Below are 14747 nucleotides of genomic sequence, written 5' to 3' on the forward strand. Positions count from 1 at the left end.
AGACAGTATCAGTTGTCATATTTGCCCACCTATTTTAAAATGTTGTTAGAAAATGTGTAGTTTACAAAAGCGGAACAAAATTTTCTAAAATTAACTCTGAAAATATTACGACCTTAACTTTTAAAGCTTTTATATAGAAAGTACTCCCACTCATTCTGGGCCAACTCCCCAAATGTAGGGCAGTGGCACTTAAAAGGTTGGCCCAGAATGACCAGCAGTTGCTGGAATATAAATTCACTTTAAAGGGAAAAACCTAAGCCAACAGAAAAACTGCTTTCGATGTAAATGACCAATATGAATCCTCAGAGTTCGTTTCTTTCCTCAAAAGATTTTACCATAAAGTAAAAGGCTTATTTAATTCCAAATTTAAAATTAACTTCAATTTTCTTGCCATCAACCCCCTTAAACCTGACCATCTGACTTCATCTTTTCCCCAACAGCACCTATCATTTACTTTTTCTTAAATTTATCAAGTTTACATTAACTATGTAATCTTGGCAAGAACAACTTCACACCTCCCTATGTGCACATGCTCCCCTCGCCCTCCACCTGAGCTCCAGTGCCAGTTCCCCATCATGGCACCTCCCAGTGCTTTCCACCCTCATTCCCTTTCTCTTGATTTTACTACCTGTATTTCCCAGACCCATCCTCTACTCTACCCCTGCCACTGTCCTTCACATCTATGCTGTCTCCAGAAAAACTATTTAGACATTTCTCAAATGTTCTTCAAACCTTTTCAACCCCCATTCACCAGCCCCACCCCCACCTCAATCAACAGTCCCTATTACTAGGGACTCCCTAACTGTGTTCTGTGCAGACTTCCTGCCACTTTACCCATCCCATTTTGTACTGTTCATTTGGAATAGCTTAAGAGTTCTCCCAATAGTATGTGATCTATTTATATGCCTTTTCTTGAATTCTCTTTGCAAGACCTTTTCCACCTTTCTTTACTAATTTACTCTAGTAAATTCAAACTCTTCCAAGTCTCCTGAAGCCTGGGCTGTAGTAATCATCCTAAAATTCCCACAGCACCTACAGAATCCTCTGTTAATTTCAGCATATTGAAATTAATCTGCTTTTAGTCTCACTCCCAAGGCAGACTGGAAAGCTGCCTGAAGATACAAATTATCTTAGTTCATGGTCCCAGAAACTTGTACAATTTTGGCTCAAAAGGTGAACACCATTTGAGGCCTCCCTGGTGGTGCAAGGGGTTGCCTCAGTACTAGGAAGCTATCTGCAGTGGCTTCCTAGTACTTTGATGCTTGGCCAGGGAGGTGACCCACATGGTGCAGCAAACCTCTCCTGTCTAGTCCTGCCTGCTGCTCCCCTCAGCAATTTCAGTAGATCTGTTCAGCTCCCCACTGTCTCTAATGAATCCTCTCAGCCCCTCCCCCACACTTCAGGTCTGTACCCCAGTTCTTGTATACATAAGTAAAAAAGCACAAAATTTGCTCAACTGAGCTGGAGAAAATGACCCTCTGAATGTATAATTGCATATAATCAACAATACATTTAAGACATTTATAAATATTTATTAAAATATTTATAATTTTAAAAACTTGTAAGAAATAGCAAAACTTGTAAACATTCAACCAGACAGGTTAAAATGGGAAGGACTGATAAAAGTGTTATGACATACAATGCTGGTAAAGAGTGCAAACTGGCAGTATCTATAAACTAAAGCTAAACATAAATATACCCTGTGGACTCAGCAATTACATCCTGGGTATTTGCCCAACAGAAATGAAAAGGAATGGTCTTAGCAGCATTATTCACAAGAAACAGTCCCAAACAGGAAATACTCGAATCAATAATTCTGGTATATCCATACAAATAATACAGAGCAATTAAATAGAATAAACTACACATAAAACAAAGATACTACTTTACGAAGTTCAAAACAACCTAATCTGTGAAGTGAGAATAATGGTTCCTGAGGGTTCTGGGCGTTAACTGGGGAGTGTTATGAGGAAGATATGTGTACACTAAGCTAAACAGTCCCCAACTCGGTGGTCACACAGGTGAACACTAAGTCCAAGTTTATCCTGTTGTGCACTTAAGATCTACGTACCTTATTTACGTGCAAGTCATGTTACACAAAGTTTAAAAAAGAGGTGCATTAAGATGTGGGAAATAGTCCAACACATTGGAGGTACAGCCATGAGACAAAATAAAAGTAGCTGATAAAAGTAGCTCTCTCTCTTTGCTATAATATTGAATTTTTTTTTAAATGCACAAGTGGTATTAATTACAGTGGTTACAACTTTGGCTTAAGGTTCCTAATACTATTTTCTGTTCTTACAGAAACTGCATGACTTTGTTATTATAGAGATTAGTTGCTTTGCACCAAATTTTAACCATTCATTTTTCTAAACTTAGAGAACAGCTTAACTTTAGCCTACAAAATCACAGTGACTATTTGTTACTAGTAAAATTCTGCAAGAAATTTAGTCACTGTACCGTATTCCTTTTTAATCTGAAATCTGCTGCCATCTTTTAGTGAAACACAGGAATACAAGTTTTTTAACATAAATACATTTCCTGTTAACATTTTGAAAAAAAAAACAAAAACTCCAGGGTAGCCTTATGTGCTTTGTATTCCAGATTGTGTTCTTGGTCAATATTTCTGAGAATATGAATGTTAATCAGTTTGAGAATAAAATCAATTTAATCAACTACCAGCATTCCTCACTGGATATTTGAGGAAAAGTATATACAAATGAGATTAACAGATTGAAACACCTTTCAGTGCAAGAAAGAACAAAGTCTTTAAAAAAGTATCCATGGACAGGCAGAACCCCTTCTGGGCAACAGTTTATGTAAGGCAAGAGTGAATATAGCACCTTTGGACATAAAATATTTTTGAATTATAATTTCACATGTACATATATAAAGACAGTATTTTGTATTGTTTGCACGAACTGTATTATAACCTAAAAACCTTGGTTTTAACCAGAATTTCCTGAGTGGCTGACACATTACACTAGCAAGGTAATACTATGTATGTGAGACTCATTTGTTTTTCAAGGATTTTTCAGCTTTTGACGTTGATGCTATCACCTGCAAGGCACCAGTCCAAGTGCTCGTTAATTTGAGACTCTATGACCTCACTGTGACAAACAGGACAAGTAACCATTCTGCCCTGACTGGATGAACTGCTGGAATTCTGAGCTGTGGCTACAGGATGCGAACTACACTTTGGGTCACTGCCACCACTTGATATTTGCTCTTTCTTGATAAAAAAATTGTCAATAATAGTCTTGTCGTCTCGCCTGGGTCGTTTAATTGGGAATCTCTCTTCAGGCCCACTCACATCCTGGGATGGAGTCACAGATGTTGGTTCCACTGCTTTTAAAGAATTTCGTAAGGCTACCTTAGAAGCTGTAACCCTTCTTTGAGAACTGGAGGAGATGGTATTCTTCGTGATGTCAGTAACTGCCACATTGTTTGTAGGAGATCCATTCACACTTCGGAAAGCCTTTTGGTTGGCAACTGATACTCTAGGAAAGTAGTTGCTTAACACATTTTGGTGGCTGCTATTAAGAACAGGAGAGACTAGATGCGAAGTTTTTTTACTTGAACTACTCTGTTCAAATTTCCCCTCAGTTTTAGAATTAGCTCTTAGGGCACTTGCTGAATGGTCTTGACTTAAAAGATCTTGGGTTTTATTAGCAGCATGTGAAGTGGTAAATTTCCCAGGTGAAAGGGAATTGCTTGTTTCTCCTAAAACATATCCTTTTCCACTAAAAGGGATTAACGACTGCGTGTTGCCTCTCTTGAACTTTTCTGCAAAAGAAGCAATAGAATGAAACTTTCCTCAACTCAATATTAATACAACAATGAATGTTAAGATAATGAAGTTTTTTTTTTTTCGACAGTACTAGTTCATTCTAAATTAGATGCATGTAATAGTTCCCAGTAATGAGGGGATGGCCTTTAGAAGTTAGAGAACTCTGGTATTGAATGGGCATGCAAAGACCAACAGCAAAGTAACTTTCAGTTGAACGTTTCATAGTATCCCTGAGTATCCCATAGTATCCCAGGCAGGAAAAAGGTACTATCACATTCTTCTCCTACTCACAAAAAATTCCTTTACTGATCAATTCACTTAACATTTCAGATCTGGAAAATTAGCTTATGAACATCAAATCTAAAGGATGTGGTAATTTAGTAATCTGGTTACTACTCCACAAAGACAGAACTCAAAACTTCATGGGAAAGAGACAAACCTTAAAAGATGAAGTCAGTGCGTGTGTCATATCCTTTCCCCATTCTTCTCCCAGTGAGCATACATACATCAATAGGAGAGTCACTTGGACAGAGTCCAACTGATAGGAAGGGGTGTGGTTAGAACTCACATTCCGGGCATTGTCTCTCCAATTACTGTTTATTTTGGCAATCTCTTTGCCTTCTGTTTCCTACTGACTCAGAGAGTCAAGACAGAGAAAGGGACTGTACCTCAAATATCATGAGTGGGAATTATTTCTACTTTTACTCATGTCTATATAGAACAAATGGGTGTTTTTCCCAACATCATTTCTTGAATAATGGATTTTTTCCTTAAGTCTGCACTTAAAAATTTAACCAGAAGCAATCCTCAAGTTTATATTAGTAACAGTTCTCTAATGGCCAGTACAGTTTTTACATCACAGCTGTAGTCATAGACTTGTTAGAAAAATATACATCAGGTTACCTTTAGTCTCTGTTGTTGACACTGGGTCCTTTCCTAGTTTTGTCTTCCCTTTGCCTTTTTTCGAGTAGTTCTCTGGTTCTTTGATTTTTATGTATGTGCCCCCACAGGTTTTCTGGTGCTCAGCCCACCAGTAGTCATTAGCAGAGGGTGCCCTGTTGGTAGCACGTTTGACATAACCATAGTAGGGCTTTTTGTACTGACAGGGCCCATTGCAACGCCACCAGTGGCGCCGGTACTCATCCACCTCATCATGGAAAGTATGGTACACCTAGGTTGAGAGAAAAGATTTTAGCATTAAAGTTAGTTAGCAATTTTAAGAAAAGAGATCTGTAGAATTTCCCAGATTCTGAAATTTTATTTTGTGAGACAAAAGTTCATTTTACAGCCTCCCTGGTGGTGCAAGGGGTGGTTAAGTCTATGAAATTATTGGCAGTCCGGGAGGTGACTCATAGTGCAGCAGACTTCTCCTACTTCACCCACTGCTCTCCTCAGTGGTATATTTCAGTTGATCCACCTGTTCTGCTTCCCACTCTATCTAGTGAATCCTCTTACCCTCCTGCACCTCTGGCCTCTGGCCTCTACTCCAGCTCTTGTATGCATAAATAAATCTTTTTTTTTTAAAGTTCATTTTGAGCATCTATCAGACACATTTACAGGGGTGGAGTGGGGAATGGGATCAAAAATGGGGGGGGGGGGAGTACACAGGACTATGGTGATGGCACACAGGTGAACCGGTGATGGGAAACTCTCGGGGATTACAACTAAGATGGAAAAAGGCACAAAATGATGTAAAAATAAACTATAAATAAAATAAAGTTCATTTTAATGTGAAACAGCAGCAGTCAATTTAAAACTTCATAAACTGTAAGGACAGAAAAATACGATTAGAAGATAAAAATTTTAAAAACCATACAAAAAATGCCTATGAATGCTAAAAGTTTCAGAAACCAAAAAAATTTTTTAAGATTTATTTATACACACAGAACTGAGGTAAAGGCCAAAGGTGCGGGGGCGGAGAGGGGTGGGTGGGTAAGAGGATTCACCAGAGACAGAGTGGGGAGACAGGCAGATGTACTGAAATACACTGCTGAGGGAAGCAGTGGATAGGTCAGGAGAGGTCAGCCACTCCATGTGGGTCACCTCGCTGGCTGGGGGATCCAACTTGTGCTGCAGTGGCTGCAACTGTTTCATAGTGCTGTGCTTTAACCTGCTGCATCACCAGAGAGGGCCCAGAAACCAAATTTTAAAATAATGAACAATCTGGATGAGGGCCAAGATTTTTATATAATCTCATAACCAAGAATCATTCCCACTGCTAAACTGAAAATTTCCCCCCTAAATAACAGTAGCAAAGGGCTTTTGAAGGACTATTTCCTGTAGATCCCAGACTCAACAGAGTATCGTGTCTGATACATACTCTGCTAAACCTCTCCCATTCTCACAGTTCTGTGCTCAAGAGTTATTGTACTAAGTCGTATGGGTGTCATTTTATCTGTTTTGAGATTAAAAACTCTACAGAAAATCAAATGTTTTCATCAGTATATCCCTAGTGGCTAATACAGGCTTGGTACAGTGAAGTTTCTCTCTGAATTTGCTGAGTGAATAAGAAGTTTCATTCATTGAGTCAAATAAAGTTTTCTTTAAATGTGACTTTCAGTCCTTAAACTGGATTCTTTTGTTTTAACCTCTCTGACTGAAAAGGTTAACTCATACCTCAGTGGTACTGATGGCAGGGCACCACTTAAAAATACTCCTACAGGACTAAGTACTTTTTCCTCCTGCCTTCACAGTGAAACATCACTATTGGTATCAGATAAGAAGAATGTGTATGTGAGATCTTTTTTTTTTTTTAAAGATTTATTTATTTATTCATACAGAACTGGGATACAGGCCAGAGATGCGGAGGGTGAGAGGATTCACCAGGGACAGAGTGGGACAGAGTGGGAGCAGAACAGGCAGATCGACGAAGTACACTGCCGAGGGGAGCAGCGGGCGGGTCAGGAGAGGTCTGCCACAACATGTGGTCACCTCCGGGGCAGGCGGGAATCGAACTCATGTGGAAGCGGCTTTAGATTCTCCGTGCAGTGCTTTAACCCGCTGCGCCACCAGGGAGGGCCCGTGAGATCTTTTTTAACCAATAACATTTAACTTTCTAATTCCTCTTGTGGAGAAGAACACTAAGCTTTCTCTAACTCTACACATAGTTTTATATTGTCTCTCCACTCTATGCAGAATTTCTATTATTTGGCAAGCATGCAGTTTAATGTACATTTTATTATGTGCATTTGGGGCTGAAGGGCAAAGGTTTTGGAGTGAAGGGGTATGTCAGATCAAAGCATACCACTTAGGGTAAGAAAGGTATCCTTAATAATTCACTGGCAGAAAAGACAGGGAATAAATTCTGTTTTCCTTTTAACTCCTGTAATTCCTAGTCTGGGAATGTGACTTTCATCAGTAAAGTCAGTAAAATAAAATTGTTCCACAATATGAAACTGGATGCCCTACAGAGTCTATTGTAATAGGACATAACCTGTAAAAAGCAAGGGGTGCTCGCTCAGTAAAATCTCTGCTAAGTAAGAAAACACACAGCCATCCAGAATAAAAGAATATATCCTTTCCCAACAAAAAAAAAAATAGAAAACAGACCAGGAATTTGTTTAAAGTGTAAATCCCAATAAAGTAACTAAAAGCCTTTCATACTAGCAATTGTATAATTGTATAATGGCTGATCTGGATTTTATGTGGTATTTGGAAATATCCAAACATATCAAAGCATTTAACCTGAACAGGAATCAATACCTTATTTGCTTCAATTCAATTTGATGTTTATTAAGTCCTTGGAAGGCCTCTCTCTACACTGTATATCTGAAACATATGTAGACAGAGGTAAGAACCACCCTGTGTTCAGAGGTGTGAAAGTAAAATATCATACAAGGTTAAGTTATCCATACGGGAGACTCAAGGGGGGGAGGAGAAATGTTATATCCTATTGGAAAAGAAAAGAGCATTCTGATAGAGAACAGAGGAAGTAGCACTTTATAAAGAAAGGCCTGGAGGTGAAAAGTTAGAAACATAAGCAAGAGAGATGTGAGAGGTAAGAAAAAAGGAACAGTAAAGTTACTTGATAAAATGAATAATAATAAAAATAATGCTAATGCTCACACTCCTTGAATATGCTGCATGTATTTTTGCCTTTAATCCTCACAAGGACCCAATCAATAAACATTGTCACTATCCTCATGTTAAGAAAGTTCCATGGTTCATAACCAGTGGAGCCAATGGCAGCTGAACCCCCACAGTCAGACTCCTCATGCTTTTCCTAACCCAGACTCTACCACCTCTTACAATATTATATGGAAATGTGAATCAAAAAAGACTTGATGACAGCAAAGGCAAATGAAATAGTAGCAGAATGGCAGCAGGGATAGAATGAAGAGACTAGAATAAACAAACAGAGAGAGAATTCTAATAGTCCAGAAGAGAAGTTTTTGCAGCCCAAAGCAATCTGGCATTAAATGCTATACTGGCTGTGGCCAGAGCCTTAGAGGTGTCTACAGCTCTGCTGCCCTTTACCGTGCATCGTGAACAGGCGGATGGTTTCAGGTTTCTCACGTACTGTGGAAATCCTCAAAGACAGTATTTGTTTATACCAAGTTCTCTATTTTTAAGTAAGTCCCAGAAATTACTGAATAAATAACTGTGTGGCTTTACATACCGTTATATTGGCTCCCGTCAGGCTATTGATGCGATGCATATGTTTACAGAACTCTGGGCCATGTCCTTCCCGGTCTTTATCGTTATTAGTGACAAATAAATAGGCATGTATCATTTCATGCAAGAGGGTCTGAAACAGAAAACAAATTAATTTGTTACAGTGCTTTTGAAAACTAAAAATGTATTTTCTTAACACTACCTCGGGTCTCAACCTTCTTTGGATCATAGGCTTCTTCTGCTTTTATAAAAAGTTATTTATTTATGCATACAGAACTGGGATATAAGCCAGAGGTGCAAGGGTGGTGAGATGCTTCACAAGAGACTGAGCGGGGAGCACAACAGGCAGATCAACAAAGTACACTGCTGAGGGGAGCAGCAGGTGAGACAGGAGAGGTCCGCTGCACCATGTGGGTCACCTCCAGGGTCAGGGATTGAACTCGCACTAAAGCGGCTGCGGCTAGCTTGCAGTGTTGCGTCCTAACCTGGGAGAACCCGGATCATAGGCTTCTTTTAGAAACTGATACAAAACTTTCTAGAAAAATTACAAAATTCACAAAACTTTGCAAGTAATAAATGAAGCACTGCAGATCCCGGGTTAAGACCTCCCTGTTCTAGGGAGGACCTTTAACTATTAATTAAAATCTAGAAGAATAGGGCCCTCCCTGGTGGCGCAGTGGGTTAAAGCACAGCACCGAGAAGCTAAAGCCGCTTCTGCATGAGTTGATTCCCGCCTGCCCCAGAGGTGACCACATGGCGTGGCAGACCCCTCCTGACCCGCCCGTTGCTCCCCTCAGCAGTGTACTTCGTCAATCTGCCTGTTCTGCTCCCCACTCTGTCTCTGGTGAATCCCCTCACCACCCTGCACCTCTGGCCTGTATCCCAGTTCTGTGTGTATAAATAAATATTTAAAAAAAAAAACTAGAAGAATAAAGATCAGAGAAAAAATACCAGAAATAAAGTAAAAAGACAAACAGTAAAATTCATATGCAATTTATATCAGTTTCTAATATCAAGAGTTCCTAAAGTCAAAAGATAAATAACCAATAACCTAATTTTAAACTAGGCAAAGGTCACAACCAATTGAGAAAAAATATATACATATAAATGATTCATAAACATATGAAAATATGTTCAACTTCATTTATAAAAACAAATACAAATTTAAACTATACTAGTTATCACTTCTTGCTTATAATGATGAATAAAACTCCTAAACAGCCTAGTAAAAGTTAAGGGAAAATAATCATTCCCATATCTAAATGGTCAGAGTACAAAAAGCACAAACCCTGTGAGGGAGAATTTTGACATCTAAACAAATTACAAATACATTTATCTTTTGCCCCGCAATACCGGTACAAGTATTTAACTGTGGTGTTGTCTACAATGGCAAAAGACTGGGAACTGTCTGGCAACTTCCAAAGTATATGAATGAACATATGTTCATATAGTGAACATACATACTCATAATGGAATTCTTTGAAACAAAAAAAGGAAAACAGAACAAAGACAATTTCTGTGAAAGACAGTGTATTGTTTAAATGAAAAAAGGCAAAGTACAGAGAGTGTACACACTATTCTATATCAGAAGTTATTTGGGGGGAGGGATAGTAAGAACAGATATAAAAATTTACAAAACAGAACAATTAGAGAAAAAGGAAACTAGTAAGTATCCTATGTAGGTGCAGTGTTCAGGATAAATGAAAATGGGATGGAACAAGACTTCTTCTCTGAGTATAGCCTTCTAAAGTTTGGGGATTTTGAATCATGTGGCATTTTAGAATAAAAGCTATTCCTCATTCCACACCAAGGATACAGAAGTTTACGTGCAAAATTAACAAAGGCTTTCAGACTGTGGCTTCATAATTTGTTCTAAAAAATACAAGTAAGGTTTCAAAAATACAAGTTGTAAAGGTCTTTCCAATCATACCTTTTTCATATGCCTGCAAAAATTAAAAACAAATTCTATCAGAAGAACTAGACTAGCATTAATTAATTTTAGTTTCATCAAATTACGCTGAACAGAAAATGGGAGTCTCAAACATTTTAACTTGTTTTATGAAAACACCTCTTGTAAATGCCATCTACAAATCAAGTTTCACAAATTTTTTATAAAGAGAAAAACATTTACATTTTTTATTTTGGCTCCATTTAAATACATCTTGAAAATGGTACATGGCATCGGACTGGGTCTGTTTACTTTTTTTTTTCTTTAAAAGATTTATTTATTTATGCATACAGCACTGGGGTATAGGCCAGAGGTGCAGGGGCGGTGAGAGGATTCACTGGAGACTGAGTGGGGAGCAGAATAGGCAGATCGATGAAGCACAATGCTGAGGGGAGCAGTGGGCAGGTCAGGAGAGGCCGCTGTGCCATGTGGATCACCTCCAGGTCTGGGAATCAAACAAATGCTTAAGTGGCTTTAGCTTCTTACTGCTGTGCTTTAACCCGCAGCACCACCAGGGAGGGCCCGGTATGTCTACTTTTATTTTATCTACTATCTTCCAGTTAGGCTAGACGCAAGTGCTAGACAACATGTTCCCAAAACACGTTTCCCACACTGTTCTTTCTATATCTGGCCAAAGCAACCAGTTCTGGTCTTAACTAAATAAGCTGTTCTGGCCTTACATTTTTTGTACAGCACTCACATGCCTTCTATCCCTACTTGTCAGAATCCAGTTCACTTGCTTTCAACACTAGTAAGCAGTACTGATTATGCCATGTGGTACAGCAGACAGGCAAAACCTTTACAATGTTCTGGTATTTATTAAAAATGATACCTTGGGCCAGTAACGACTTGCTCCTCATTCCCAAAATGGGGTACCCTAATCGTGGAGAATTGTGGTAAAGATATATAATAGATTCACTAGACTAACACTAATTGATCCAGTCCTAAATCTGGCACACAACTGGTGCTCAATAAAGAGTGGTAGGAATGGTGATATTAGTAGTACTAAAATCCACACATGATTGCTTTTCTTGACTTCCTCTGTCTGATGGTCACAAAACATTACTTCAAAACGATACCTGTACTTCTGTTTATTGCAGCACTACTGACAACAGGTAAGATATGGAACCCACCAAAATACCCAAAAATAAATGACTGGATCAAGAAAACGGGGTATATATACACAATGAATACTATTCGGCAATCAAAAAAGATAAACTCATTGCCATTTGCAACAAACATGGATGGAGCTAGAAGGCATTATGCTCAGTGAGAAAAGCCAGAAGGAAAAACAGAAATATCAGATGGTTTCACTTGTAGGAAGAATGTAGGGGAACCAAATAAAGGGCCAGGAAAAAAAAGTAATAAATTTTTAAGAAATCATGATAGGCCCTCCCTGGTGGCACAGCGGGTTAAAGCACAGCGCTAAGATGCTAAAGCCACTTCCGCATGAGTTCAATCCCCACCTGCCCTGGAGTTAACCACATGGTGCCGCAGACCTCTCCTGACCTGCCCACTGCGCCCCTCAGCAGTGTACTTCGTCAGTCAGCCTGTTCTGCTCCCCACTCTGTCTATGGTGAATCCTCTCACTGCCCCTGCACCTCTGGCCTGTACCCCAGTTCTGTATGTATAATAAATAAATCTTAAAAAAAAAATCATCCAAAAAAAAAAATCATGACAAAAAAGTAAAAACTCACAATTGTGCCCATAGGATATCTTGATAGTGCTATGTACATTCACACTGTTGTGGGTTACTTTTTATTATCCTTTAAAAACAACAATCCTCATAAGGCCAAGGCCAAGGGCATTTTAACATTATTTCCCGTCCAACACCTACCACCTTATATTCTTTTGTGCCTTGTATTTCAATTGATATAACTGGAACAAGAAAAGTGACATTGTGTGTCTCCATGTCTTGGGGAATTTCAGGCCATCTCCCACAGTATGTATGAATTCCTAACTGCCCCATTTTTTCTAGCAGGAGTGACCGCCAGCTCTAGATACGAAGTGTTACCTCACACTGGTTCATTCTGCCAGCTTAGTTTTATGACCTGGGAGGGAAAATGCATGATGGCTCAGCAGGGGAGAAACAAAAGATTCATGTTACACTGGAAAAATGTGGATCCTAAGTTCTTCTCTACTTCTAAAGAAGGAACTGAAGCCATTTACTTAATCTCTCTTAACCTTAATTTCCCCGGTTAGTAGAAAATGAAAGTAACAGTGGTTGTTGTAAAAGTTAGATAATATACCTGAAAGTCAAACTGAAGCACTGTATAAAAACATAAGATAGTCATTGTTTGACAACACAATTAAAGTTTGCACTGAAGGAAAATAAATATTTTTTAAAGAGATACAGGTTATTCACAGCAGTCTAAATCCGTAACAATCGTGTTTAAATTACTGAGTGTATAATCAGTTGATGTGAAGAATACCTCTACAAGATCCTTTCGTGGTCTCAACTTTAAAAGGGGTTCACTGAGACGGATGGAACACATTCCACCCCTCCCTTCATAGCTGCATATCCCAGCACACCTGGAAAACAAACCACCACAAAAACATGTTATTTACCAAATACACATAACATGGTAATAGCTAACCCTTAAATATTCTTGGGCAGTTCACGCCAAGAGAACTTCATGGCAGATGGCGCTCCTCAAAGTAGGAGCTGTCTGCATTTCAGCTCATTTATGGAGAGGGTGTACAGCAGTGGCTTCCTCACCCTAGTCAGGCAGAAAGAGCGCAAGAGAACCCTATATAGTGCTGCTCTCAGTCTCCTATATATAAGCCTTAATAATCAGTTTGTGGTGGTAACGGGCAGAGCTACAACAGTACATCTCCAAAATTATAACAGAATCGCACATGAAGGAGGTCTGTACTTCAAATGCATTTTTTTTTAAAGATTTATTTTATTTGTGCATACAGAACTGGGGTACAGGCCAGAAGCTCAGGGGCAGCGAGAGGCCTCACCAGAAAAAGAGTGGGGAGCAGAACAGGCAGATCTATGAAGTACACTGCTGAGGGGCGCAGCGGGCGGGCCAGGAGAGGTCTGCCACGCCATGTGGTCACCTCCGGGGCAGGCGGGAATCGAACTCATGCGGAAGCGGCTTTAGCTTCTCAATGCTGTGCTTTAACCCGCTGCGCCACCAGGGAGGGCCTCAAATGCAATTTTATGTCACCTCTTAATCTGTCCTACTTTTATTTTCTATCAATTCAAAACAAGCAGGGGGGTATAGAACTTTCGTTTTATACTTGTTAACTCCGTCCAAGTACAGGAGCAGATTATGTCAAAATCAGCGTTTCTCTAGTAATGTGTAAAAAAGAGGATTCGTTTAGAGGCGTCACTGAAATCACCGAAGGAGGATCCCTTGAGTCCAGAAATACGGAAATGTCAACCCCTTCGCCATTCTAACCCAGGCATTCACTACTAAGTGGTAGTATTCTAACAAGCAAAGGAAAAAGCAGCACGCATCTTTCCAGGTTTCACAGTACCCTCGGATTCTTAATGCAGAATCTGCTTTCTTCTCTCTTAGGCCCTAAATCACTACTACAAGACAAACCGGAAGTGTGATCTGCGTTCAAGTGAGCTGAAAGCCAAAGAAACGTCCTCATCTCTGCCTTATCAGTCAAACCGTGATCCGGGTGGGTTTCACAGGTTTCTTAAAGCTGTCTGCGCAGAAGTGAGGCAGAGTACGAGAAGGGGGCGAGAAACTGACAGGAGACACCACTGCTCCTCTTTAACGTCCCCTGCAGGGCGACTGGAGCGGGGTGAGGGGGTTGTGGCGGGGAAGGGGGAGGAGAGAAACCCGGACCAAGGGGCTGTAGAAGAGATGCCAGCCAGTCTCTTTTCCCAAGCTGGGACCGGGACTCACAGGGTCATTCGCACGCTCCACTTCACCTCGACGGCCTCCAGCTGGCCCCAGAAAAACCGGTCGTTGAACTGCATAAACAGGGCCTGCAAATCCGGGGTGGGGTCTACCAACTCCCAGGACGCGTCCACCAGCGACAGGGGTTCCTGGGCCAGACCCCGCTCAGACATCTGCAAGTCCCACTCCTCCTGAAGCCGCAAAGCCAAAACCAGATCCTCATCCATCACTGCTAGTATTCCAAACGTGATCGTCGGTGCCAAGCTCGATCCTAGGTGATGCTGCGCACCACGTCAGGGAGACTTCGAGAGCCGGATCAAACTCCTAGGAGATACCGGCTCTCGGGCTGCTCTCGCGGAAGGGCGCCTATCTCGCGAGAGTTCAAGAACACTGACTACAGACCCAGAACACCGATTACCCCAAACGCCGAAGGCAAAATTCTGGGGCTTGAGAAAAGAATTCAGCATGACACCTCCGAATGGGCTCAAATTTGGTTTCGAAGCCGTTACCGTCTTTACCCTTCGACAGTAAC

The 14747-nt window shown here is 40.3% G+C and overlaps 1 protein-coding gene across 1 annotated transcript; it reads right to left on the minus strand.

The window, feature by feature from the left end:
- Nucleotides 1-1517: 1517 nt before the first annotated feature.
- SPRTN (SprT-like N-terminal domain) lies at nt 1518-14710 on the minus strand. The gene is made up of 5 exons (XM_004691134.2): nt 14222-14710; nt 12785-12884; nt 8409-8537; nt 4694-4961; nt 1518-3786 (listed from the first exon to the last, which is right to left on the minus strand). Exons 1-5 carry the CDS (start codon nt 14440-14442, stop codon nt 3035-3037), a joined length of 1470 nt encoding a protein of 489 aa, XP_004691191.1. The 5' UTR covers nt 14443-14710; the 3' UTR covers nt 1518-3034.
- Nucleotides 14711-14747: the final 37 nt, after the last annotated feature.

This window comes from Condylura cristata, unplaced genomic scaffold (genome assembly GCF_000260355.1).
Source record: "Condylura cristata isolate star-nosed mole 26May11 unplaced genomic scaffold, ConCri1.0 scaffold00030, whole genome shotgun sequence".
Lineage (NCBI taxonomy): Eukaryota > Metazoa > Chordata > Mammalia > Eulipotyphla > Talpidae > Condylura > Condylura cristata.